Here is a 23160-nt window from a genome sequence, read left to right on the forward strand (position 1 = left end):
GTACAGAATGATCCTGGTGCAGAATACACAGGTTTTCTCCCTCCACATATTGACTGATACCTGATCCTGGTACAGAATACACAGGTTTTCTCCCTCCCCATATTGACTGATACCTGATCCTGGTACAGAATACACAGGTTTTCTCCCTCCACATATTGACTGATACCTGATCCTGGTGCAGAATACACAGGTTTTCTCCCTCCCCATATTGACTGATACCTGATCCTGGTACAGAATACACAGGTTTTCTCCCTCCACATATTGACTGATACCTGATCCTGGTACAGAATACACAGGTTTTCTCCCTCCACATATTGACTGATACCTGATCCTGGTACAGAATACACAGGTTTTCTCCCTCCACATATTGACTGATACCTGATCCTGGTACAGAATACACAGGTTTTCTCCCACCCCATATTGACTGATACCATTCAATTCAATAATAAAAAAAGACAATACAAGTAAGATGTTATTTACATTTACATTTACATTTAAGTCATTTAGCAGACGCTCTTATCCAGAGCGACTTACAAATTGGTGCACATTATTGCCAGGTCTCTCTTCATTCAGGGCCATCAGTTCAGTATCAAGCCCGTTTGTCAGTCTGGACTTCCTCACATCATCAAGTCTCCATGTACTGACTCCATACATGTAACCGTATAGCTTCCGTCCCTCTCCTCGCCCCTACCTGGGCTCGAACCAGGGACCCTCTGCACACATCGACAACAGCCACCCTCAAAGCATCATTACCCATCGCTCCACAAAAGCCACGGCCCTTGCAGGGCAAGGGGAACAACTACTTCAGGTCTCAGAGCGAGTGACGTCACCCGATTGAAACGCCATTAGCGCGCACCACCGCTAACCAGCTAGCCATTTCACATCGGTTACACATACATACAGTCACTGTTATGTTACCTATGGCAGTTAGGGATAGGTGATATCTGATATACAGACATAATCTATGTTGAAGTTTGAACAGGTCAGATTAAACCTACACAATTATGGTCTCACCATTTACGACCATTGGTGAGCAGACAAGAAGTGAGGCTGGAGGGGAGTTCTTTGCCAGCGTCCCATTGGTCGGCATAGCAGCGTAGCTCAGCACCTGACCCCTTATCAAAAGATACTGATCGATCAAACACTTTGCTTTATCTTGGCCAGGTCGCAGTTGCAAATGAGAACTTGTTCTCAACTAGCCTACCTGGTTAAATAATGGTGAAGTAAAAAAATAAAAAACACAAACACTGAATACATTTTCAATGGTGGTTATGATTAGCTTGGTGGAACCAACATGATCCCTGCACTCACCTTTCTATTTAACTTCAGATGTGAACTGATGTAGACTGATGTAGACTGACTGGCTCAGGATTGTATTAGATTCAGGCTGATGACGCTATCACACCAACTGTGACATGTTTTGCTATATCCCTGGGTTGGTTTGAGTTTGTTGCTGCTAGTTTGTACACTGCTGTAGTCAGAAATGAGTTGTCTAGTACCACAATATGTATTTTTTTCCACCTAGACATGGGTTGCACCTAATGTGGCTGTTTCATCTAAATTACACTAACTTAGATATGCATGGAAATACGATGACATTGCTAAAGTATGAACATCATTTGTAGGAAACAACTTTGCCATATTACGATGTTGTCAAATTTACTTTAGAGAGATGGCAATGTTATCATTACTGTTACTAGCAAAGTTTTGTCAAAAATAACTAGCAATGCTAATGTTAGCATGCTAAAATACGGTGGTCCCTTCAATCTTAGTTAGCTGGCTAAAGTTATAATGCATTTAAACTTAATCTGGTGACATCACAATCATGACAAAAGATTGTCCTACTAATTATTTGCTGTCTTTTGAAATGTTATTGTGTTTCCAAGCCAAATCTGAGTTGTATTGAGGTAGGCTAACGTTAGCCAGCTAGCTAGCGATGATAGTGATAACGATTATCAAAATATACACAATCAGATAACCAGCTGTCTAGCTACCAGTATACTCGCCACCACTGGGGACCAACGGACTCCAACCACCTATTCCGCATTATAGGGTCCTTCGGAAAGGGCATGCAAACTAGTTGGCTGTGCATCCCGATGGAAGCATTCATTGCATGGTCAATCTTTCAACGCGTTGGGGGCAATGAAACCTCATTCAATGAAATGAAGGGAAGTGGGCAGAGGGGCCATTTGAACGTGGAGCTTGGTAAAGGGAAGCATGATTTGTTAACATAATTGTAATCCAAAACCTACCTTAATTTACTTGTTGTGATACACTAAACGTATCCTATTACACACTGTAGTCAAGTTTGACACCAGAATAAATGTTTCTGACTCATATTGATGCCACATAGGCATAGAGATGAGTTGTTTTTTAGTAGAGGGTCTTTAATGTCATTTTCAAACAATTGTTATTCAAACACCTTTCCAACATTATGGGAATTTAAGTGTTCTTTATTTTGCCTGTGAAAGACAGTTCTGACCTCGACATGGCCTACCGACAACTGCCATGCGCCGATTTAGGCTTATTTTTAAATCAGGAGCAGTCGGAGCTGATGGGACAAGGATGGGGTATCAGCGTCCCCAGAGGTCTTATAAATCTGAGCAGTTTACTGGACGGGAAAAATGGGCCCACTCTCCATCTCCAAACTCTGCCTAATCCCAGCACTTCCTCTCCTCCGCTCCTCTCCCCCAGCCCACGGTGTAATGCATTTTCTGTAACTAACAGCCGTTGTTTCCCGATTGTCACGCTCCCATCCCTTTCTCCAGGAATGTGTATGTCTGTGTGTGTGTGCAGGAGGGGAGAAGAGGGGCCATTGGTCTCTGGGGCGCAGGGCTCTCTTCTAGCCTTGGAGCCATGGACACCGAGGCCAGAGTGAGAGAGACAGAGAGGGGGAAGGCAGAGAGAGAAGATGGGGGGGGATGAGAGAGTGAGAGAGAGAGAGGGAGGCTAGGAGCTGACAGAGTATCTGGATAAGCCATTACTTTTTACACCACAAACCTCCTCTCCCCCTCCTCCCCCTACCCCTCTTCCCTCCATCCCCAGCTCTGTGATGACTCTGGCAGGCATGGTGCTGTAACTGGGCCCCGTCACGCCTAGCCCCCCCTCTTTGCTGGTTGAACAACCACCTCAGCGAAAGAGGAACACTTGGGTGTCAAGTCCTCTCCTGCTGGCATCATCCGGTGCCTTTCAACAGCCTTTAGGGCGTTTAATTAAGCATGTCCCTTATCTGCCCAGAGCCTGACAGACACAGAGCCTCAGGACCTGCAGGGACCAAACTGTATACAGTACTGTAGGCACAACAGCACACCATGAGGACTTTCTGCAGTTAACCCTAAATACCATGCTGATGATTTGATGTCAGTTTCTCCCATGTGTTTCCATTATCCTCAATCATTATGTGAGCATGCTACTGTCATCATGTTTGCGTTTAAATACAGCAATTCTTTCAGATCAGTGTTTTCCAGTTTCTCTGTGCTAAAAGCTCTTGTCGTAGTGTGGTGCTGGTGGAAGGATCTTCTGTCTGTGTGGAGTGTAGTCCAGTTAGTATGTTATGTCTACAGAGGGCCTGAGCAGCCCTGGTGCTTTAGGGGATCATCACAGGTCCAGGCCTCTCTGTCCCGCCAGCCCAGGGGTTGGGGGTGATTCTGGGTGTACGGGGCACCCTGTGACCCTCAGCCTGGGTCGGGTTTCAGGGGCTCGCACTCTGGGGACACAACCTGACCCCCGTCTCATTACACATGGGGCTCCACTCCAAGGCCACGTTCAGTGCCACGACACTGCCCAGAACGTGTGTGTGTTTGAGAGAGAGAGAGAGAGAGAGAGAGAGAGAGAGAGAGAGAGAGAGAGAGAGAGAGAGAGAGAGAGAGAGAGAGAGAGAGAGAGAGAGAGAGAGAGAGAGAGAGAGAGAGAGAGAGAGAGAGAGAGAGAGAGAGAGAGAGAGAGAGAGGGCCGTTAATGGGAGACAAAGGCTGAGCGGTGTGAGCGCAGTGGGACTAATTCTACTTTAGTTCAAGTCTAGGGGTAAATACATTGGGAATGAGTCAATGCTGGCGAGCCAAAGTGTGACTAATTGCTCAGGGTCAATAACTCCGGGCCTGATTCTGGCTGGTTTCAGACCCAAAAACACTCTGACGTGTGAGAATGGGTGAGAATGGGAGGGCAGGCCTCTTCGTCTGGAACAAAACAGTCAAGATGAATCAATCATCGGCTCAACATTCTGTTCTGGCTCTATTGTTCAAAAGCCCACTAAAAATGATTTGTTTGGTGATTCTGGGTGAAGGCGAGTGGAGTAAGGAACCATATGAAGGGAGCTACAATTTTCCTGATGGAGGCCAGGGCTCAGGCAGGTCTGTGGGGGCAAATGCTATTCAACCACAGGTGGTTGCTGCCTTTTCAGCCAAGTGCTTATTTTTTTAGCACAGAATAGTGTGTTCCTTCACAAAAGCCAAGGCCAAAAGAAGAAAATGCCAACTACTCTGCTCTAAAAAAGGCTAATCATTGTGAAAATGTTCCATGCCTGTGAACATTTTCCATGCCTCTGTTTCAGGAAGCTCCACACAGGTATGATCCGACACGGCTTACCGAATCACAATAGCCTGCTCTAACAGAACATTTAAAAAAGGACATCTGCTTTGTCTGTTCCACCCAGTAAATAAGTGTTCAGTGCTGTTGTACCTGGCTGAATAAAGCCTCCCCCTCTCCTCTTATACATTTTAGTCATTTATCCAGAGTGACTTACAGGAGCAATTATGGTTAAGTGCCTTGCCCAAGGGATTTTTCACCTAGTCAGCTCTGGAATTTGAACCAGCAGCCTTTCGATTACTGGCCCAATGCGCTTAACCGCTGGGATACCTGCCGCCCCCTGCTACTTCTCTCCATCCCCCTCAGTGACAGTCTGATAGGGGCTAGGGAGAGAGCGACAGGAGCTAAGGAGGGAGCGTGGCACAGTCCCTCATTAACACTCCCAAGCCCAAACAGTGGCGTGTCGCTTGGCTAAGCTACATTTCCTCTCCAGCCAACCCAGCATCTGTTTGTGCGTGCTACTGTCCTCTTATCCCAGGCTCTCTGACACCCTGCTCGATCAATTGTTATTTACTCACCCAGGGCAAAGAACCCTAAAGGGGAAGTGAGAAAAGGAAAGAGGGGAGAAATGCTAATGACTATCCTCTCTCTTCAAAGTAGGCTACTGATAGAGAAAGTGTGTGTGTGTGTTTGGGGGGGGGGGGGGGGGGGTTAGTGTGATGACAAAATGCATCCTGGACCAACACCTCTTGTTTGTGTGATTAGTGGAGGTAGAATGAGGTGTGAACAGAGGAAAGCCAGGTGCACCAGTGCGAGTACAAGTGTTTAGTACCCCCATGTGGTCCACACTACCTCAACAAGGCCTCGTCATAAATGACATCATTTGGACACACCAAAGGTTTTACCTAGCAAGTTGAATGATTAAAAATCATTAAAAATTCTACAATTCTCAACGTAAATATTCAAAAATTCCCATTGCATCCCAATCCCATCCCAAAAGGTTTACAGCTACTGTATATTACCGCGGGTTCTCTCTGTTCTGATGTCAACGACCAGGGCCAGATAGGGCCGTAGAGGACAGGTTAGGGCCAGGGATCCAGGAGCAGAGAGTAAACAACAGTGGCAGTGGGCCTCCCTGCTGGGTTGATTGTTGGAGTGCAGTAAATAGGCCTGCTCATTGCCTCGACAGAGACAGCACATCTGGGGCTCAGCTCAACACCGCTCACCTGGGCATCTGCACTGGTTGGTACACACTTTAGAGGCAGCAGCAGAACAAACATAATTTACAGTTCAGTAAAAAGACTGCACAGGATGTATCATAACCAGGGACTGAAAACAGAGACACCTTCGGTATATGTTTACCAGCTATTTTTAAATGAGGAAAAACGAGACCTTTTGCTCTGTTGTGCTTCAAGGTCAACCAGCCACAGATGTTACAGCTTCTCCTGCAAATGTGTTAATGAACAAAACCAGAAGGCCCCAATGACACCCTGGGCACAGGAATCAAACAATCCCACATGCAGTACGCTGCTCCTTCCAAAAGTAAGTCTTTTTTTATCTGCACAGGCACAATGTTTGTGGTCTTTGTTCATCACCAGACAGAGAACTCCATGGTCAACCCATGTCTGTCTATCTGTTGACCATAGTAGAGATTGTATCAAATTTAACTGACTTTTAGGAGCATCAAAACTCTGATCTATTGGTTGATACATTTTTCTTTCACCAAAACTCCTTATACAGCTGACAGTTTCTCCGCGAGGGCCTCATGCTGAGGAAATCAAGTTGTGAGTGAATAGATGATCAGAGAAATTGAGTTTAATGAACAGATGAACCTTGTGCTGTGTGGAACAGGCAAAGCTTTGCCTCGGATTTGAGCTGTAAACGCGTTTGTACCATTGGATTCGTACTTTGTCACACAGCACTCTCTGCTGGTGAAAAGGGAGCAATTGAAATCCGAGAAATTGAGGTTAGGTAAGAAATCTGCATCTGTCCAATCCATTCCACAAGTACAACTAGTATCAAATCTAGAAACATGTTGCAAACAGGAGAGGACAGTCATATTACTGGAGGTAGGACGTTTTTCTTCTCTCCTCCACCTAGTCCTAGAATGAATAACAGACTGAGCACTGAACAAAGGACAAGACAACCTAGTCCATTCAAAATAAATGTATTTAACTTGGCAAGTCAGTTAAGAACAAATTCCTATTTACAATGACGGCCGGACGACGCTGGGCCAATTGTAGGCCGCCCTATGGGACTCCCAATTACGGCCGGTTATGATTCAGCCTGGAATCCAACCAGGGTCTGTAGTGATGCCTCTAACACTGACTTAGACCACTGTGCCACTCGGGAGCCTACTTATAGGCATTTACAATAAAAGTACACTGACCAAAAATATAAACACAACATGCAACAATTCCAACGATTTTACTGAGTTACAGTTCATATAAGTAAATCAGTCAATTTAAATAAATTCATTAGGCCCTAATCTTTCGATATCACATGACTAGGCAGGGCGCACATAGTCCCACCCACAAAAGGGCTTTATTAGTCAGAAATACACCTGTTTTATCAGCTGTCCAGGTGGCTGGTCTCAAGACGATCCCACAGGTGAAGAAGCAGGAAGTGGTTGAGGCCTGTTGGACATGGTGCCAAACTCTCTAAAACATCATTGGAGGCAGCTTATAAGTTAACATTCAATTCTCTAGCAATAGTCCTGGTGGACATTCCTGCAGTCAGCATGCCAATTGCACACTCCCTAAAAACTTGACATATGTAGCATTGTCTTGTGAGAAAACTGTGCATTTTATAGTGGCCTTTCGTCCCCAGCACAAGTTGCACCTGTGTAATGATAATTCCGGCACAGCCAGAACAGGACTGGCCACCCCTCATAGCCTGGTCCCTCTAAGCTCTGGCCTTTCTAGGGAGTTTTTCCTAGCCACCGTGCTTCTACACCTGCATTGCTTGCCGTTTAGGGTTTTAGGCTGGGTTTCTGTACAGCACTTTGACATCAGCTGATGTAATCAGGGCTTTATAAATACATTTGATTGCGGTTTAATCAGTTTGTTGATAATCCATCCACTTGACAGGTGTGGCATATCTTGGCAAAGGAGAAATGCTTACTAACAGGAATGTAAACAAATTTGTGCACGGAACATTTCTAGGATCATGAAACCAACACTTCACATGTTGTGTTTGTGTCCAGTATATGTCCACTTTGCTTTGGCAACAGCCGAACACTTGGTTTTCACCGGTATAATGCTCTTTGACATTGAAAGGCACAATTCCACTAAAATTCATTCAAAATTATGAAGTTCATTCTTTGGGTTTATTTGGTGGCTGTAGTTCTGAAAAGCCATTTAACAACAGTTGTAGCAAAAGCAAATACAGCTCAGGTACTCAATGAGGAGCAACAATCTAGGGCTGTAAAGCCAAATTATTATCTGAATGGTGCTCTGCAAAGATGTAAAGGAGACATCTGAAGCAAGCATAACATACACCTGTTATAATGCTTATTCGTTTTAAAACCCAGGTCTAGTCTAGCAATTAATTGAACGTATTAGGGTGAAACTCAGAGGATAGCCCTTAAGTATTAAAAGGTAGACTGAAAATGGAATTGCCCACGAGCAGCACTGCAGATATTGAGCGAGATAGCACTTACAGGTCACCATCTGCACAGGTTCGCTTCATGTCGTTCAGTGTGGTTGCCACTGGACCAAAACAGCTGAGAAGCCTCATGCTTCACTCTTTAGTTGTGGAAATTTACCCCATATGCAGTTTACTTTCTGCATCTAGGTCCTATCGCAGTCTACCTTAACACTTCCCAAAGTAGTGCTTGGTCATTAATGAATTTTCATCAAGCAAGTTTAAAGAAACATGCCAGAAATATTTTCTTCCTCAACTTTATTACATGAAAATGTACAGAGAGGTTAACGGTAAGACTTCTGGTAGCGGGCACGGGCTCCTGGTCCTCCGAACTTCTTGGACTCGCAGCGACGAGGGTCGGCAACCAGCAGGGTCCTGTCGTACTGGATCAAGATGTCCTTGATCTCCTTCTTGGAGGCCTCATCCACATCTGGAGAGAAAGAAACAAGTCAGATTAGTTATTGTGAACCATTTTCTTGACCAAATGGAAACACAGCAATCATGCACCCACCATCATCCAAAAAACAGAAACCCAACATAGCACTATTGCTTCCTGCAAAAATGTGTCCAAAGTAACACTCAATTTATCAGCAGAGGCAATATTCCATTGAAAACAAGATACTGCATTTGATTTTACAGTAAAATTATTGACACTTACATTTCTGGTAGTATGCGACCAGGGCTTTGGAGATGGACTGACGGATAGCTGCAAGGAGAAGACGGCACAGCGTGAGACAAACAGCCATATTCAGTAAAGTACAGTTATTTCAAATCAACACATCAGTTTCTACTGAGATGATCTGTCTAAGTAGAGCAGCTTCCAGCTGTAAAAACAAGTCACCGTAGATCTGTGCGACATGTCCACCACCCTTCACTCGGACTCGGATGTCAACTCCAGCAAAACGCTCCTTGCCCAGCAGCAGCACTGGCTCCAGAAGCTACAACAGAGAGGAACTTTGTCAAGGACGCACACAATGTCTATACATCCTGCTAAATGTCTGGACACAACCAGACATTTAGCTGAATGAAGACCCATGTTGAATTTGGGCTTGGTAAACCAACAGCAGCTCTGTAAGAAGCCACGTTGCACATGCATGAAATAGTTTGCGACTGTTTCCCAGGGGACAGATTGGAATTTACCAGAGGGGGGGCTGGTCCAACCCAAGGTGTCAAAATGCACAACCCTCAACAAAATGTTTTTCCTCACATGACCCACTTGTACAGTCAAATAAATGGAACCGCCTCAGAATTAACTCAATGTTCACAACAAATAAAAAATAGCAACCCCGTTTATAAACGTGGATATTAACTGTCACTTCACCATGCTTGTGGTACAGCAGATGCCAGAAGTTTGGGGGTTCACCGACAAGCTCACCCTCCCTGCCTGTTTCATTACAATACGATCAGAGCCAGCTACAGACAATCAACTAGGGGTAAATCAGATGTACAATTTTTAAGCCATATTTATAATTATATAAAATACATTGCCTTCGGAAAGTATTCAGACCCCTTGACCTTTTCCACATTTTGTTGTTACAGCCCTATTCTAAAACAGATTAAAATTCTCAGCAATCTAGACACGATCCCACAATGACAAAACAAACTTCTTCAGCATTGAAGATAGCAAAGAACAGTGGCCTCCATCATTAAATGGAAGATGTTTGGAACCACCCAGGCTTTCTAGAGCTGGCCGCCCAGCCAAACTGAGCAGTCAGGGGGAAGGGCCTTGATTAGGGAGGTGACCAAGAACCCAATAGTCACTGACAGATCTAAAGTTCCTCTGTGGAGATCGGAGAACAATCCAGAAGGACAACCATTTCTGCATCGCTCCACCAATCAGGCCTTTATGGTAGAGTGGCAAGAAGGAAGCCACTTCAGAAAAAAGCACACGACAGCCCGCTTGGGAGTTTGCAAAAAGGGCACCTGAAGACTCAGACCACGAGAAAGATTCTCTGGTCTGATGAAACCAATATATAACTCTTTGGCCTGAATGCAAAGATTAACATCTGGAGGAAACCTGGCACCATCCCTATGGCGAAGCATGGTGGTGGCAGCATCATGCCGTGGGGATGTTTTTCAGCGACAGGGACTGAGAGACTAGTCAGGTTCGAGGCAAAGATGGCTGAGGACCTCAGATAGGGGCGAAGGTTCCCCTTCCAACAGGACAACAACCCTAAGCACACAGCCAAGAGAACACAGGAGTGGCTTCGGGACAAGTCTCTGAATGTCCTTGAGTGGCACAGATAGAGCCCGGACTTGAACCAGATTGATAATCTCTGTAGAGACCCGAATATAGCTGTGCAGCAAAACTCCCAATCTAACCTGACAGAGCTTGAGGGGATCTGCAGAGAATGGAAGAAACTACAAATACAGGTGTGCCAAGCTTGTAGTGTCATACCCAACTCAATGCTGCCAAAGGTGCTTCAACAAATTACTGAATAAAGGGTCTGAATATTTATGTAAGTGTAATTTACCATTTTTTATTTTATAAATTACCAACCATTTCTAAAAACAAACTGTTTTAGCTTTGTCATTATGCCGTAGTGTGTAGATTGAGGGGGGAAAAAAACAATTCAACCATTTTTAGAATAAGTCTGTAACGTAACAAAGGGATCTGAATACTTTCCAAAAGCACTGTATATGCTACACATTTTCTACCAACAGGTTTCTGTGTCAATGCACCACAACCAATATACAAAGCATACCGACTTTCGGCACGCCAATATCATGGTTAACTTTCAACACCACAATAAAAGACTGCCAATCTCGGCAAATAGAAGAAACATCCCTCCCTACCATGTAGGACAAAATGCTTAACATCCAGAAGAGTATGGGGGAGGGTTAAGTACAATGCTTGTTTGGCAGCTTATTGATGCAGGCATAATCAAAGTGACACTGGACAAGCTATGTTTCCATCCAACCTATGTGAATATTCTAAAATTTTAATAAAAACAATATGCCATTTCAGAGTTTCCTTTAGGAAAATGTGTAGCCAGACAACATACCAGGGAAGATTTTAATTTGCCGGACATCCAAATGCATTCAGATCTGACCTGGCACGGCCAGCGCCTTCAATAAACCAGGGATATTGGCCAAATGAGAAACAAATGACGAAAACACTAACTCCTTGTGCTTTAATGTGTAGCATACGCAAAACTTTACACCCTATTTTTTTTGTAACGTTTTAAGGTTACTTTCGCAGTTCAGTTGTCAGATTTGAGCACTAAAATGTATCAGGGCATTACACACATAGGCCTATAGGCTTTGGTGTCATATAGGACTCATCCCAGAGACAGCACGCCACCAGCATATCTACGACAGTGGCACGCATTTCTTTATGAAAGAAGGCTACTGCATCTACAGATAGATGCAAAAGCTTATTTGTTAATTTTCAAATCAGAATATTTTTAAAATAATTATTCAATTATAGGTGTAACTCTGGTAGGCCAGACAGTGTTCCTCGCATCAAGTTCACCTGTCGGAGTCAGTTGGCGCATCCTTCATATCATAAGCCCACAGTAGCCAAAGCATAATAATAGCTACACCATACCTTCACAAACATTTCTACACTTTATTAGGGTAATATCAAATCAAGCCCTTATTTGTAAGGAAGATATGAGCAGAAGAGCAAATGTAACGCACTACTCTCCCCTGTTCAAAACAACAATTAAATCCCTTATTTTGGACAACAGTAAATTGCAATCTGTCTTTAAGGACTCACCTTGTACTGGAGAGTGGCTGGCTCAATCATTTCCAGGGGTCTGCCGTTCACCTTGATGAGGCCATTCCCCCTCTTGCAGTGAGCAACAGCGGTGGCTGTTTTCTGCAAAGAGATACTGTAATGTTCACTTCCATTTGCTTGGTTTTAGCTAATTACATGTGCACTTTTCTAGGAAGCATGGGTGGCTAAACAGACGGTCCATAACGTTAAACATTTCTTTGCTACGTTTACCCCCACACACACACAAACGCTATTCAGGTGATTGCTGATCAACACTATTATTATAATCAACACTAGTTAGCCAGCCAATGTCTTAACCAAACACTGAGGTACATCATGAGGGATGAGTGGACCAAGTCAAGGCAACTCGCTAGCTACAATACAATGGTTAGTTTAAAATGTAACCCCCCCCCCCCTCCCAAAAAAAAGCACTCTAGTTAACAAATGCAGTGTTGTGGCATAATACATCAGCGAATTAGTTTTTTTTACCTCACTACACCAAACAATTGGCGTTGATGTAGCTGGACATGCTTTCCGGCATAAAATTAGCTAATTGGTTGACGTAGCTAGCAGGCCGCAACATTTGTAACCATTCATATCAATATGCCACTGGCTGCAATCAAGGCACATGTGGACGTTTAACAATAAAGTTGCCAAATCGACGGTCACTTATATATCCAAATGTAATGGATACTTTTTTGGGGGACAAATACACATTTCTGGCCGGTCTGGCTAACATGGTTGAGCTAGCTAACGTCACCTAGCCAGATAGCGTTAGTTCTTTGGCTCAACACAATAATATAATAATAATATATGCCATTTAGCAGACGCTTTTATCCAAAGCGACTTACAGTCATGTGTGCATACATTCTACGTATGGGTGGTCCCGGGAATCGAACCCACTACCCTGGCGTTACAAGCGCCATGCTCTACCAACTGAGCTACAGAAGGACCACTGAGCTACAGAAGGACCACACGTGGAATAAAGTCAGTTTACTCACTTTGCGTCCGAAAACCTGGACCGATTGCAGAGGACCTTTGGCCGGCATGTTTCTGAAACAATTAATCACAATGATTACCTTCAAAAATAATTAATAGATCATATATTTGCATTTGTAGCTGGGCTCAAGGGGGAACATACCCTGTTCAGCTTTAGTGCCGTACGAAAAGACCGAACGGGGGTTTCAAACACCGAAAATCAGGGGCAGTAGCACGACAGTTTATGGCTTTGCAATGCATTTACGACAATTGTAGTCAGAGAGGAAGAGCCGATAATATATGTTTTGAAACTTGTGCACAATTCATTTTTATTTTGTAGCAACAAAATGTATCACGTATTTTGGATATTAAAGCAAATTATTTGTATTTGACATATTTAATAAATTGTCATAATGTAAATGATTTGAACCATGGATTTAAATGTTGACAAAATGTAATTCATGGCCCAAATAGTTTACATTATGACTGAATTAAACATGGTCTGTGATTTTTTTAAATTAAATAAAAATATATATGACTGCAATATATTTCTGTCCAGAAGAGGTCACTGTACGAACACGTTTTTCGGAGGACGAAACAAAGAAACTGTGGATGAACTCCGGTTTCCAATTTACCCTCGCCTTATGCCATTGGGGGAATCGCGAGTTGTCCAAAATGATTAGCCAATCATGGGAAGTTTGCAACGTAAGCCCCGAAGCCCTCGTTTTTAGTCGCCTTTGCGAGCGTACAATTATCTTCAAACTGGATCCGAAAACTCCCCATAATTCTATTCGCTACGATTGTACGTCCGCTAACAAACTACGGGTGTCTTAAAACACAATCATCTCGAAGTGTCTTCTTAATTTGAGGGCTGAGGGGATAGGGTGTGTCTTAAGTGTTTGGACCGCAATCCTGTTCGCGATGATTGTACATCCGCTAAATCAGCCAAAACGTAAAACCGACATCAACATAAAGAAATAAACATACAAGTGTAAGTAAAAACGAATGTTAATCATTTAGAAATTGTGCTAGTAAATGTACATGATGGCACAAACACGTATCACAAGTGTTTGGTTAGCTTTTTGAAACTATCTAGCGCATACAACTTTCCCTGACATCACACTTGTACATAGTAATGTTTGATTTACCTGATATTGTCGGATGGCTAGCATGCGTCGTCTTCTAGCCAAGATATGAAATGCAATCATAAATGACTGTAGCGCATATAAAGCACACACACCTCAGCTCCAGGTGGGTTCCATGATGACTGAAAACAACCGTGGGACGAACTTGTGGCACATTTCCGTGCAAGGGCGGTCCATTCATTCTTCACTCGCTCTGCAAAGTGTCAACTCATCATGAGAAGTTAATTTGAGGGGAGAGGGTGTGTCTTTTATGTGTTTGGATCGTTGAAGGGTTTCCCAAAATGATTTGATGAACCTTTGTAGGAGCATCGTTACATCTCCGAGCTGTTTCCCAAAACCAATTGCACTTGAAAACGCTCGTAATCTAACGCCTGGCACAGGCCACATGTAGAAAAGGGTTACGTTAAGTGCATCCTTAGACGCTTTTTCGGTCTAAAAATATAATTACCTTATTTCTCTCTGGGTGATCGCCGATAACTTAAACACATTTGTCTACAAATACAGAGTTGCCAATGTTTTTGCAACTGATACAAACAGCCATCGTTAAGTATAACCTCAGCAGCAGGGCCTGTAAACAGTGGTTCAACCTCAGCAGCAGGGCCTGTAGACATTGGTTCATCCTCAGTAGCAGGATTTGGTGGGGATGCTGCTACAGGTATTTTTGATGGAGAGCACATGGGCATTAGTTTACACACGTGATTCACAGCATTTCTAGTGGTGGAACATCCCACATACACACCCAGTAATAATTAAATCATCATTGTTACCTACAATATGGAAACTTAAATCTTTGCAAAAGGGAAATTATTTATGTTGTTTATGTTATGCAGGGATGCACACACAAACACATGTGCGTGTGTAACAGAATAATTTTAAACCCATCCCCTCGCCCATACCCGGGCGCGAACCAGGGACCTTCTGCACACATCAACAACAGTCACCCACGAAGCATCGTTACCCATCGCTCCACAAAAGCCGCGGCCCTTGCAGAGCAAGGGGAACTACTACTTCAAGGTCTCAGAGCAAGTGACGTAACCGATTGAAACTTAGCGCGCACCGCTAACTAAGCTAGCCGTTTCACATCCGTTACACGTGTACACACACACACACACACACACACACACACACACACACACACACACACACACACACACACACACACACACACACACACACACACACACACACACACACACACACACACACACACACACACACACACACACACGCTCACAAACACACCTGAAGAATCCTGCTGGGGAGAAGTGGAAGTAAATGGTTCTTCATCCTCAGGCTCAGACAACATTTGCGACGACACCTGTGTGGCTGAGGAGGTTGATGGCTCCTCATCCTGGCCAGCGCCAGAGGGTGCGCCAAAATATTTCAATAGTGCCCCTGAACATGCATTGAAATACAATATATGAGTCTGACACCTGAAATACATTTGTTGCCCAATTAAATATACATGTCATTATACACAATTTATCAAACCTTCGGAATAAGAACCAAATAAATCATATGACCTCTTTGGCTAATTCTAGGCATAAGACACTCCAAAAGACTCAATATATCACAAAAGATACAAAATATCAGCATAATATAGATGTCTTTTAAGTTAGCCTACAACATTGTAAATCTCCTTACTGAGCTCAGGACTGAGTCAATACAATCACAGAAAACCTTTATGAACCAATGAAAGTTAACCAAATCAATAATGTGCTAGTTAGGTTGTAATCGTTTTGCTGCAGGCTACACACATTATCATGATGAACCTGTGTGAAATGATATCCAATGTTATGTAAGCTAGTTGGACAGAAAACGGAATATTGTCGCCCTACGTGTGATAGCATAGCAAGCAACATAGGCTAACAAACATAAGTATTATACTAGCCTACTTCATTACATACATAATATTATACTCATAAAGAGATGACATAGCTGCATACCTTTATCTTTTGCACGTTTCTCTTCTTCTTTCCTCTTTCCTAAACTGGGCACCTGATGGCTTAGACCTTTTCTTATCCATTTGTGTTGATTTGGCCCTCGAGCATCAATACCCATCCGCCAACACTATCAACTAAGAATAATAGTCAAGACTACATTACCCATCCCCCAACACTGTCAACTAAGAGTCAAGACTACATTACCCATCCCCCAACACTGTCAACTAAGAGTCAAGACTACATTACCCATCCCCCAACACTGTCAACTAAGAGTCAAGACTACATTACCCATCCCCCAACACTGTCAACTAAGAGTCAAGACTACATTACCCATCCCCCAACACTGTCAACTAAGAGTCAAGACTACATTACCCATCAACTCAAGAGTCAAGACATTACCCATCCCCCAACACTGTCAACTAAGAGTCAAGACTACATTACCCATCCCCCAACACTGTCAACTAAGAGTCGACACGAAACCAGTTCACCTTGGTGGTGTGCAGGCTGGTTTTATATTTCACACACACCTGAAAAAAATGCACCAAATGTCCGTGAAACTATATAGTCACAATATTATGAAAGAATTCTGGTTTATTTGGTAGCATTTCGTAGTGTGACCGATTGTATTATTTATTTTAAAATACAAATAAATCTTCTTCTAATTGCATTAGTACTGTACAAAGTTAGAGGTGTGCTATTTGATAGATTCCCCCGCTCCCCATACCTCAGGCTTCAGACCTGAGGTCAACCTACCCACCCAGTTTGTAGCCCAGTAGGCCTGGCAAACTTGTTTGTGTGTGCAGATTAATATATTTGTTTGATTAAAATGTTTACATGCTTTGCAAGAAGAACGATTTCCCTAATAATCCTGTTTACATGGACACATCTGAAATCGGGCGACCTGGTGGGACTTTGATAAATGCTGAAAATCATCTGCAATCAACATAAAGATTCTATCACAGTGACTATGTTATTTTTGGGAAGGTTATTTAATTCTGAGTTTGGTCATAAAGTTTGAATATGAAAACAATTTCTACGATGCATTGCGTTTTTCAGAACTGACTTCACTCGCGCAAAAGAGGTTAGCTGGTGCTGCTAATGCTGCTGGTGCTGCTGGTGCTGCTGGTGCTGCTAATGCTGCTAATGCTGCTGGTGCTGCTAATGCTGCTGGTGCTGCTGGTGCTGCTAATACTGCTGGTGCTGCTGGTGCTGCTAATGCTGCTGGTGCTGCTAATGCTGCTGGTGCTGCTAATGCTGCTGGTGCTGCTAATGCTGCTGGTGCTGCTAATGCTGCTGGTGCTGCTGGTGCTGCTAATGCTGCTGGTGCTGCTAATGCTGCTGGTGCTGCTGGTGCTGCTAATGCTGCTGGTGCTGCTGGTGCTGCTAATGCTGCTGGTGATGCTGGTGCTGCTGCTGGTGCTGCTAATGCTGCTGGTGCTGCTGGTGCTGCTAATGCTGCTGGTGCTGCTGGTGCTGCTAATGCTGCTGGTGCTGCTAATGCTGCTGGTGCTGCTGGTGCTGCTAATGCTGCTGGTGCTGCTAATGCTGCTGGTGCTGCTGGTGCTGCTGGTGCTGCTAATGCTGCTGGTGCTGCTGGTGCTGCTGGTGCTGCTAATGCTGCTGGTGCTGCTAATGCTGCTGGTGCTGCTGGTGCTGCTAATGCTGCTGGTGCCGCTAATGCTGCTGGTGCTGCTAATGCTGCTGGTGCTGCTGGTGCTGCTAATGCTGCTGGTGCTGCTAATGCTGCTGGTGCTGCTAATGCTGCTGGTGCTGCTGGTGCTGCTAATGCTGCTGGTGCTGCTGGTGCTGCCACACGTGCAGATCCAATACACTGCTGGAACTCCGATTTGAAAGTGTTTACATGTTCGAGTAATTAGAATGATTACTCATAAATCTAGGCGTGTGCTTACTTGAATTATGATTTGCTGAGTTAAGATAATCAGAGTAATGTGTTTACATGACTAATGATAAACTCGGCCTATTGCCACAATCAGTTTAACATTGAAGTGTTAGTCAGCATGTTATCATTCTCAGTATTTAGATAATAACGGGGCCTTCAAGGGAGATAAATGTGTCGTTGTGGTTTTTTGTCCCATTCTGCCTCTGGACCCATGTTTTAGGTTGCTGGTGTTGTGATCTTGCCTCTTGGTCTGCATCTCAGGCTCGTTTCATTCTAATTGTGCTTATGCATAGGTCTAAACTGTGTGTCCCCCTCCCCCAGGTTAGAACGTTTACTTGAAGTTGTCATACACAAGATCGGATACCAATGAAAAATCAAACATATTTCTGGGTTCTGGTGGACCTCTGTCTCATGCTGACTGAGACTGGAGTTGGTGAGTGTAGGAGCGATACAAAGCAAACCCATAACATTTGTTCTCCACAATATCAAGAAGAGTCTGAGAATTTGCTCTCTTATGCATCCTGCTAATATTCCTTTAGGTATCAGAGTCATCTCTTACAATGGCCGCCCAACAGTGACTCAGGGACAACACGCAGACTTGACCTGTGAGCTCATGGAGACAAACGAGGAGCTCATCCAGATCTCATGGCAGAAGAGTACCAGGGGTTACCGTGCCAACCACAACTTCTTCCTCATCACCCCTAGCCAGGGTCCATCACATGTCAAGGGGCGGGGGGACAGGGTGGGCTTTATTGGGAACACCACTGCGCTGGTGGGCTCTATCCGACTGGGGGATGTGTCCCTGACTGATGAGGGCGTCTACACTTGCATCTTCACTGTGTTCCCCAGTGGGCCGTACAAGGCAGAGATCCACCTCAATGTCCAAAGTAAGAGGTTATTTATCATGTATTTCCCCCAATGGAATGAATCGTTTGATACAATTATGTTAGCGGTGCTCCTTTACCTGTTATCCAAGGGTTAGGTTTTAAAGTATACAAAGACATTCATATTAAGTCAATGTGTTTATTGTGTTTTTTCCCAATAGTCCCTCCTGTGATTTCGGTTGCTGTGGATACTCCACCCGTGGTTGCTGAGGGGCAGGAGAGCATCTTGGCCACATGCACAGCGGCTAACGCCAAGCCCCCCGCTGAGGTACGGTGGAGCACGGCCAGTGCAGGACAACCACTGAGTCTGACAACCTCAACCAACACTACACTGAACCCAGACGACACCGCCACGGTGAGGGTCCACCTGAAGGGAGAGCCCTCCAGGGTCCTGCACCAACAGGAGGTTCAGTGCCTGGTGAACCACACCACTCTGAGCCAGCAGAAGGTCGTTCCCTAGGAGATAGATATACACTGTGAGTATTCTGAATGACAACAGCCGCAGTGTTTCTACTCCATATTAGACACAACAGTAACAGCACATAAATAATGTGGTACAACTTTATGCCTATTCTATAGATCCTCCAAATTCGGTCAAAATCATCATGAATGAGTGCGCACCCCAGGCACCGGCGTTTCAGTGTTTAGTAGATGCCAACCCCCCCCCGTCAGAGTTCACATGGAAGAGGTCAGTTGTTCACCATATTTCATTTCCCCCAACCCATTTTCTAAGCATCAGTGTCTACATCTATGTTTTGCTATGCGTCTACACTTGTCTTAGACTGAATAGATCAAACCTCAGTGAGACTGGGGGCTTGTTGGAGTTAGTGAAGGTGGGCCCTGACTTCAGTGGTCTGTACAGCTGTGAGGTGTCCAACTCATATGGAGCAGCATCTGGTTTCCTATATGTGCATAAAGGTAATGACGTGTGTAACTTAGCCGCCTTGACATTTAATTCATTAATTTGAAGCATACATTCTGCAAAACTTGAACATACACTGACCGTACAAAACATTAGGAACACCTCCCTAATATTGAGTTGCACCCCCCTTTTGCCCTCAGAACAGCCTCAATTCGTCGGGGCATGGACTCTACAAGGTGTCGAAAGCGTTCCACACGGATGCTGGCCCATGTTGACTCCAATGCTTCCCACAGTTGTGTCAAGTTGGCTGGATGTCCTTTGGGTGGTGGACCATTCTTAGCGTACATGGGAAACTGTTGAGCGTGAAAAAACCCAGCAACGTTGCAGTTCTTGACACTAAAACCGGTGCGCCTGGCACCTACTAGCGTATTCCGCTTTTAAAGGTATGTTGTGTTGCCCATTCACCCTCTGAATGGCAGACATGCACAATCCATGTCCCAATTGCCTCGAGGCTTAAAAATCCATCTTTAACCTGTCTCCTTTCTTTAATCTACACTGATTTAAGTGACATCAATAGTCTGTCATGGAAAGAGTAGGTGTTCCTAATGTTTTGTTCACTCAGTTTATATCTCCAGCTCTGTTTTCAACACAAAGTTATGTTCCATTATTATTACTTATAATATTTAAGAAAAGGTAGATTGTTGGAAAGTAGTAGATTGTTGGAAAGTAAAGGTTCTGTTTTTCCTATTTGCAGTTGATCAGCGCTCCATTGTACCAGTAGCCTTGTGGGTTTTCCTCCCCATACTCCTCTTCCTCTGCATTGTAACTGTATCACTCTGGCTGTTGTTTTCCAGAGGACCCCTGAGAGAGAGGTAGCATTGTGCAACTTCAGGACAAACAGTGTACACACACCTTTATTATAATAATATATGCCATTTAGCAGACGCTTTTATCCAAAGCGACTTACAGTCATGTGTGCATACATTCTACGTATGGGTGGTCCCGGGGATCGAACCCACTACCCTGGCGTTACAAGCGCCATGCTCTACCAACTGAGCTACAGAAGGACCATTGACAAGTATCATTATGTATCATTATGTTCTGCTGCTTTGTCTAAAATTATATTTACAGTGCCTTCAGAAAGTATTAATTCTTGACTTGTTCCACATTTTGTTGTTACAGCCTGAATTCAAACTGGATTATATTTAGATTAAAACAATCAGAAATTGAATATCCCTTTTGAGCTGGTTATTAATTACACTTTGGATGGTGTATCAATACACCCAGTCCTCTTGCTCAGTTGTGCACCGGGGCCTCCCACTCCTCTTTCTATTCTGGTTAGAGTCAGTTTGCGCTGTTCTGTGAAGGGAGTAGTACACAGCGTTGTACGAGATCTTCAGTTTCTTGGCAATTTCTCGCATGGAATAGCCTTCATTTCTCAGAACAAGAGAGGACTGACGAGTTTCAGAACAAATTCGTTTCTGGCCCTTTTGAGCCTGAAGTCGAACCCACAAATGCTGATGCTCCAGATACTCAACTAGTCTAAAGAAGGCCAGTTTTATTGCATCTTTAATCAGAACAACAGTTTTCAGCTGTGCTGCCATAATTACAGAAGGGTTTTGTAATTAACTTGGTTTAGCGAACACAACCTGCCATTGGAACACAGGAGTGATGGTTGCTGATAATGGGCCTCTGTACACCTATGTAGATATTCCATCAAAAATCTGTTGTTTCCAGCTACAATAGTCATTTACAACATTAACAATGTCCACACTGTATTTCTGATCAATTTGACGTTATTTTAATGGACAAAAAAAATGTTTGAACGGTAGTGTATATTTAATCCATTTTGAATTCGTGCTGTAACACAAAGTACATTATAATAGTAAGGAGTAAGTCAAGGGGTATGAATACTTTCTGAAGGAACGATGTGTTCTTTGCAGAGCCATGGCACTGTTTTTTTGTAGTGGGGAGGCCACCCAAAACCCAGGAAGGGTAAGCCGTAAAGAACTGCAGGATTCTCCAGTGTGTGAGTCCGTCGAGGTTGAGAAACAGAAAGGTGCGGTTTGACAAGGATTGTGTTGATTGGGTAACATGAGGGGTTTCTCGATGTTAGAAACAGGGTTATGTTTTGTTTTTGTGCTCTTGCCTTTAAAAAACAAATGTTGACATGTTCCAATGAGCATCTAAACTGTTTAGAAGTGAAGATGATTTCTATGGGGATTTATACGTTTTTGTCATGGTTTTGACTGTTTATGTACAAATGTTCAGACACAGTTTTGTTACGAGTTTGTAATGGTAAAACTGTACCGCGACATACGAGATTGTATTATAAGAGTGTACAGCATAAATCGTTTGAATTCTAAAAATTCCTCAAACAAGTTTAACTATCACTGTATTTGTGTAGACCTATTATGTCATTCAGTATTGTGTTGGAATGTAGCAGTTACTTTTGTATAAAATAGCTGCATGGTTTGACCTTTTGAGGACACCGTTTCCTTCATTTCTAGTGCAAAGGATTTTTGGGGGTTGACCTGTTGGAAGTGTGTTTCGTATACTATATTCTGTATGTGCCTGTGGCAACATTACAGGCTTAGGTCTGACAGATCTATGTAACTATCTTAAATGGGATCTATTTAAAACACAAGCTCAAAAAAAAACACTTGTTTTTTTCATCTCAATATTTAATTAGAGGCTAACAAAGAACTACTCTGGAATGCCTTACAAAAGAGAGGATAATAATCTGTTTTAAAGACAGGTGAGCTCTGAATTTGAATAGAAATAATACTGTAACACATAACGAAACAATACTGTAAATGAAAAGACACATTTCACTAGTCTTAATACTAGAGAGGGGAGGCAGTAGTGTGGCTATTTATAGTCTAGTCCTGGTCATTTTGTACTTCTCCTTGCTCCTATTGATGGACACAGTTGTCCCTTGCCATCAGTGACCAAAAGTCTTCATTTTAAACCAGACCACCACCTGCTACTTATAATTGACCAATCAGCAGGGTTGAAGTTTGGTCATTTTTTTTCTTTGGGTTGGAGGGTTCCTCTTTTGCTCACTGAAATTTGTCAATTGGAAAATAGTTAGGTATGGAGGACTGGGGGCGTTCCTCTAGAAATTGAAGAGCTTTAGTCCACAAACGTTTGAAATGTTCTCCCATTTAAACTGACATCTGTGTTGCACACGATGCTTGTTCTGATGCTATTACTATTTTAATGAGGCTCCGCACTGGCCTTAATAATACTGTGACTCTTAGTCGTGGGTACTGGCTGGCAATCTTCAGGGGTGAGTCTCAGGCTGTGGAGTGCAGGGACACTTTCAAAATCCTTCTATTATCGGTCCCCAAATCCTAGCCCTTAGTCCAAGGCCTGTACTCTGCCATTTTGCTGTTGCCTTTTGAGGAAAAGGCTACATATTCACTAAGAGGATCAATCTTCCACGGCACAGTGGTTTATTGGAATTCTCAGTGTTCATAGGGGACACCCGTGGACAACGCACAGCACCTGTCAATTATCCCATACTAAAACCACATTTGTCCTTTCGCGCTCCTA

General features: G+C 43.6%; 2 protein-coding genes across 3 annotated transcripts; one reads left to right on the forward strand and one right to left on the reverse strand.

Moving 5' to 3' along the window:
* Nucleotides 1–8410: 8410 nt before the first annotated feature.
* On the reverse strand, nucleotides 8411–13135 carry LOC124014384 (40S ribosomal protein S16). The gene is made up of 6 exons (XM_046329292.1): nucleotides 13032–13135; nucleotides 12892–12943; nucleotides 11891–11992; nucleotides 9011–9107; nucleotides 8828–8875; nucleotides 8411–8599 (listed from the first exon to the last, which is right to left on the reverse strand). Exons 2-6 carry the CDS (start codon nucleotides 12937–12939, stop codon nucleotides 8454–8456), a joined length of 441 nt encoding a protein of 146 aa, XP_046185248.1. The 5' UTR covers nucleotides 12940–12943; nucleotides 13032–13135; the 3' UTR covers nucleotides 8411–8453.
* A 441-nt stretch (nucleotides 13136–13576) lies between these two features.
* On the forward strand, nucleotides 13577–22079 carry LOC124014382 (nectin-1-like). Of its 2 annotated transcripts, XM_046329290.1 has the most exons (8): nucleotides 13577–13859; nucleotides 18178–18289; nucleotides 18396–18743; nucleotides 18902–19216; nucleotides 19320–19428; nucleotides 19522–19658; nucleotides 20357–20474; nucleotides 21546–22079. In XM_046329290.1, exons 2-4 carry the CDS (start codon nucleotides 18223–18225, stop codon nucleotides 19198–19200), a joined length of 714 nt encoding a protein of 237 aa, XP_046185246.1. In that variant the 5' UTR covers nucleotides 13577–13859; nucleotides 18178–18222; the 3' UTR covers nucleotides 19201–19216; nucleotides 19320–19428; nucleotides 19522–19658; nucleotides 20357–20474; nucleotides 21546–22079. The 2 variants fall into 2 exon arrangements, with proteins under 2 accessions (XP_046185246.1, XP_046185247.1); XM_046329291.1 differs by having other exon boundaries at nucleotides 20357–22079.
* The last annotated feature ends 1081 nt before the right edge of the window (nucleotides 22080–23160 follow it).

This window comes from Oncorhynchus gorbuscha, linkage group LG25 (genome assembly GCF_021184085.1).
Source record: "Oncorhynchus gorbuscha isolate QuinsamMale2020 ecotype Even-year linkage group LG25, OgorEven_v1.0, whole genome shotgun sequence".
Taxonomy (NCBI): Eukaryota; Metazoa; Chordata; class Actinopteri; order Salmoniformes; family Salmonidae; genus Oncorhynchus; species Oncorhynchus gorbuscha.

Bases quoted from the DNA above. Each gene is read 5' to 3' on its own strand.
- LOC124014384 (XM_046329292.1), bottom strand. From the start codon at position 12,939: ATGCCGGCCAAAGGTCCTCTGCAATCGGTCCAGGTTTTCGGACGCAAA. The intron at 11,993-12,891 runs GTGAGTAAACTG...ATCTCTTTGCAG, and splicing joins TCCAGGTTTTCGGACGCAAA to AAAACAGCCACCGCTGTTGC. The intron at 9,108-11,890 runs GTGAGTCCTTAA...TCTCTGTTGTAG, and splicing joins CAGCCACTCTCCAGTACAAG to CTTCTGGAGCCAGTGCTGCT.
- LOC124014382 (XM_046329291.1), top strand. From the start codon at position 18,223: ATGAAAAATCAAACATATTTCTGGGTTCTGGTGGACCTCTGTCTCATG. The intron at 18,290-18,395 runs GTGAGTGTAGGA...ATATTCCTTTAG, and splicing joins GCTGACTGAGACTGGAGTTG to GTATCAGAGTCATCTCTTAC. The intron at 18,744-18,901 runs GTAAGAGGTTAT...TTTTCCCAATAG, and splicing joins GATCCACCTCAATGTCCAAA to TCCCTCCTGTGATTTCGGTT.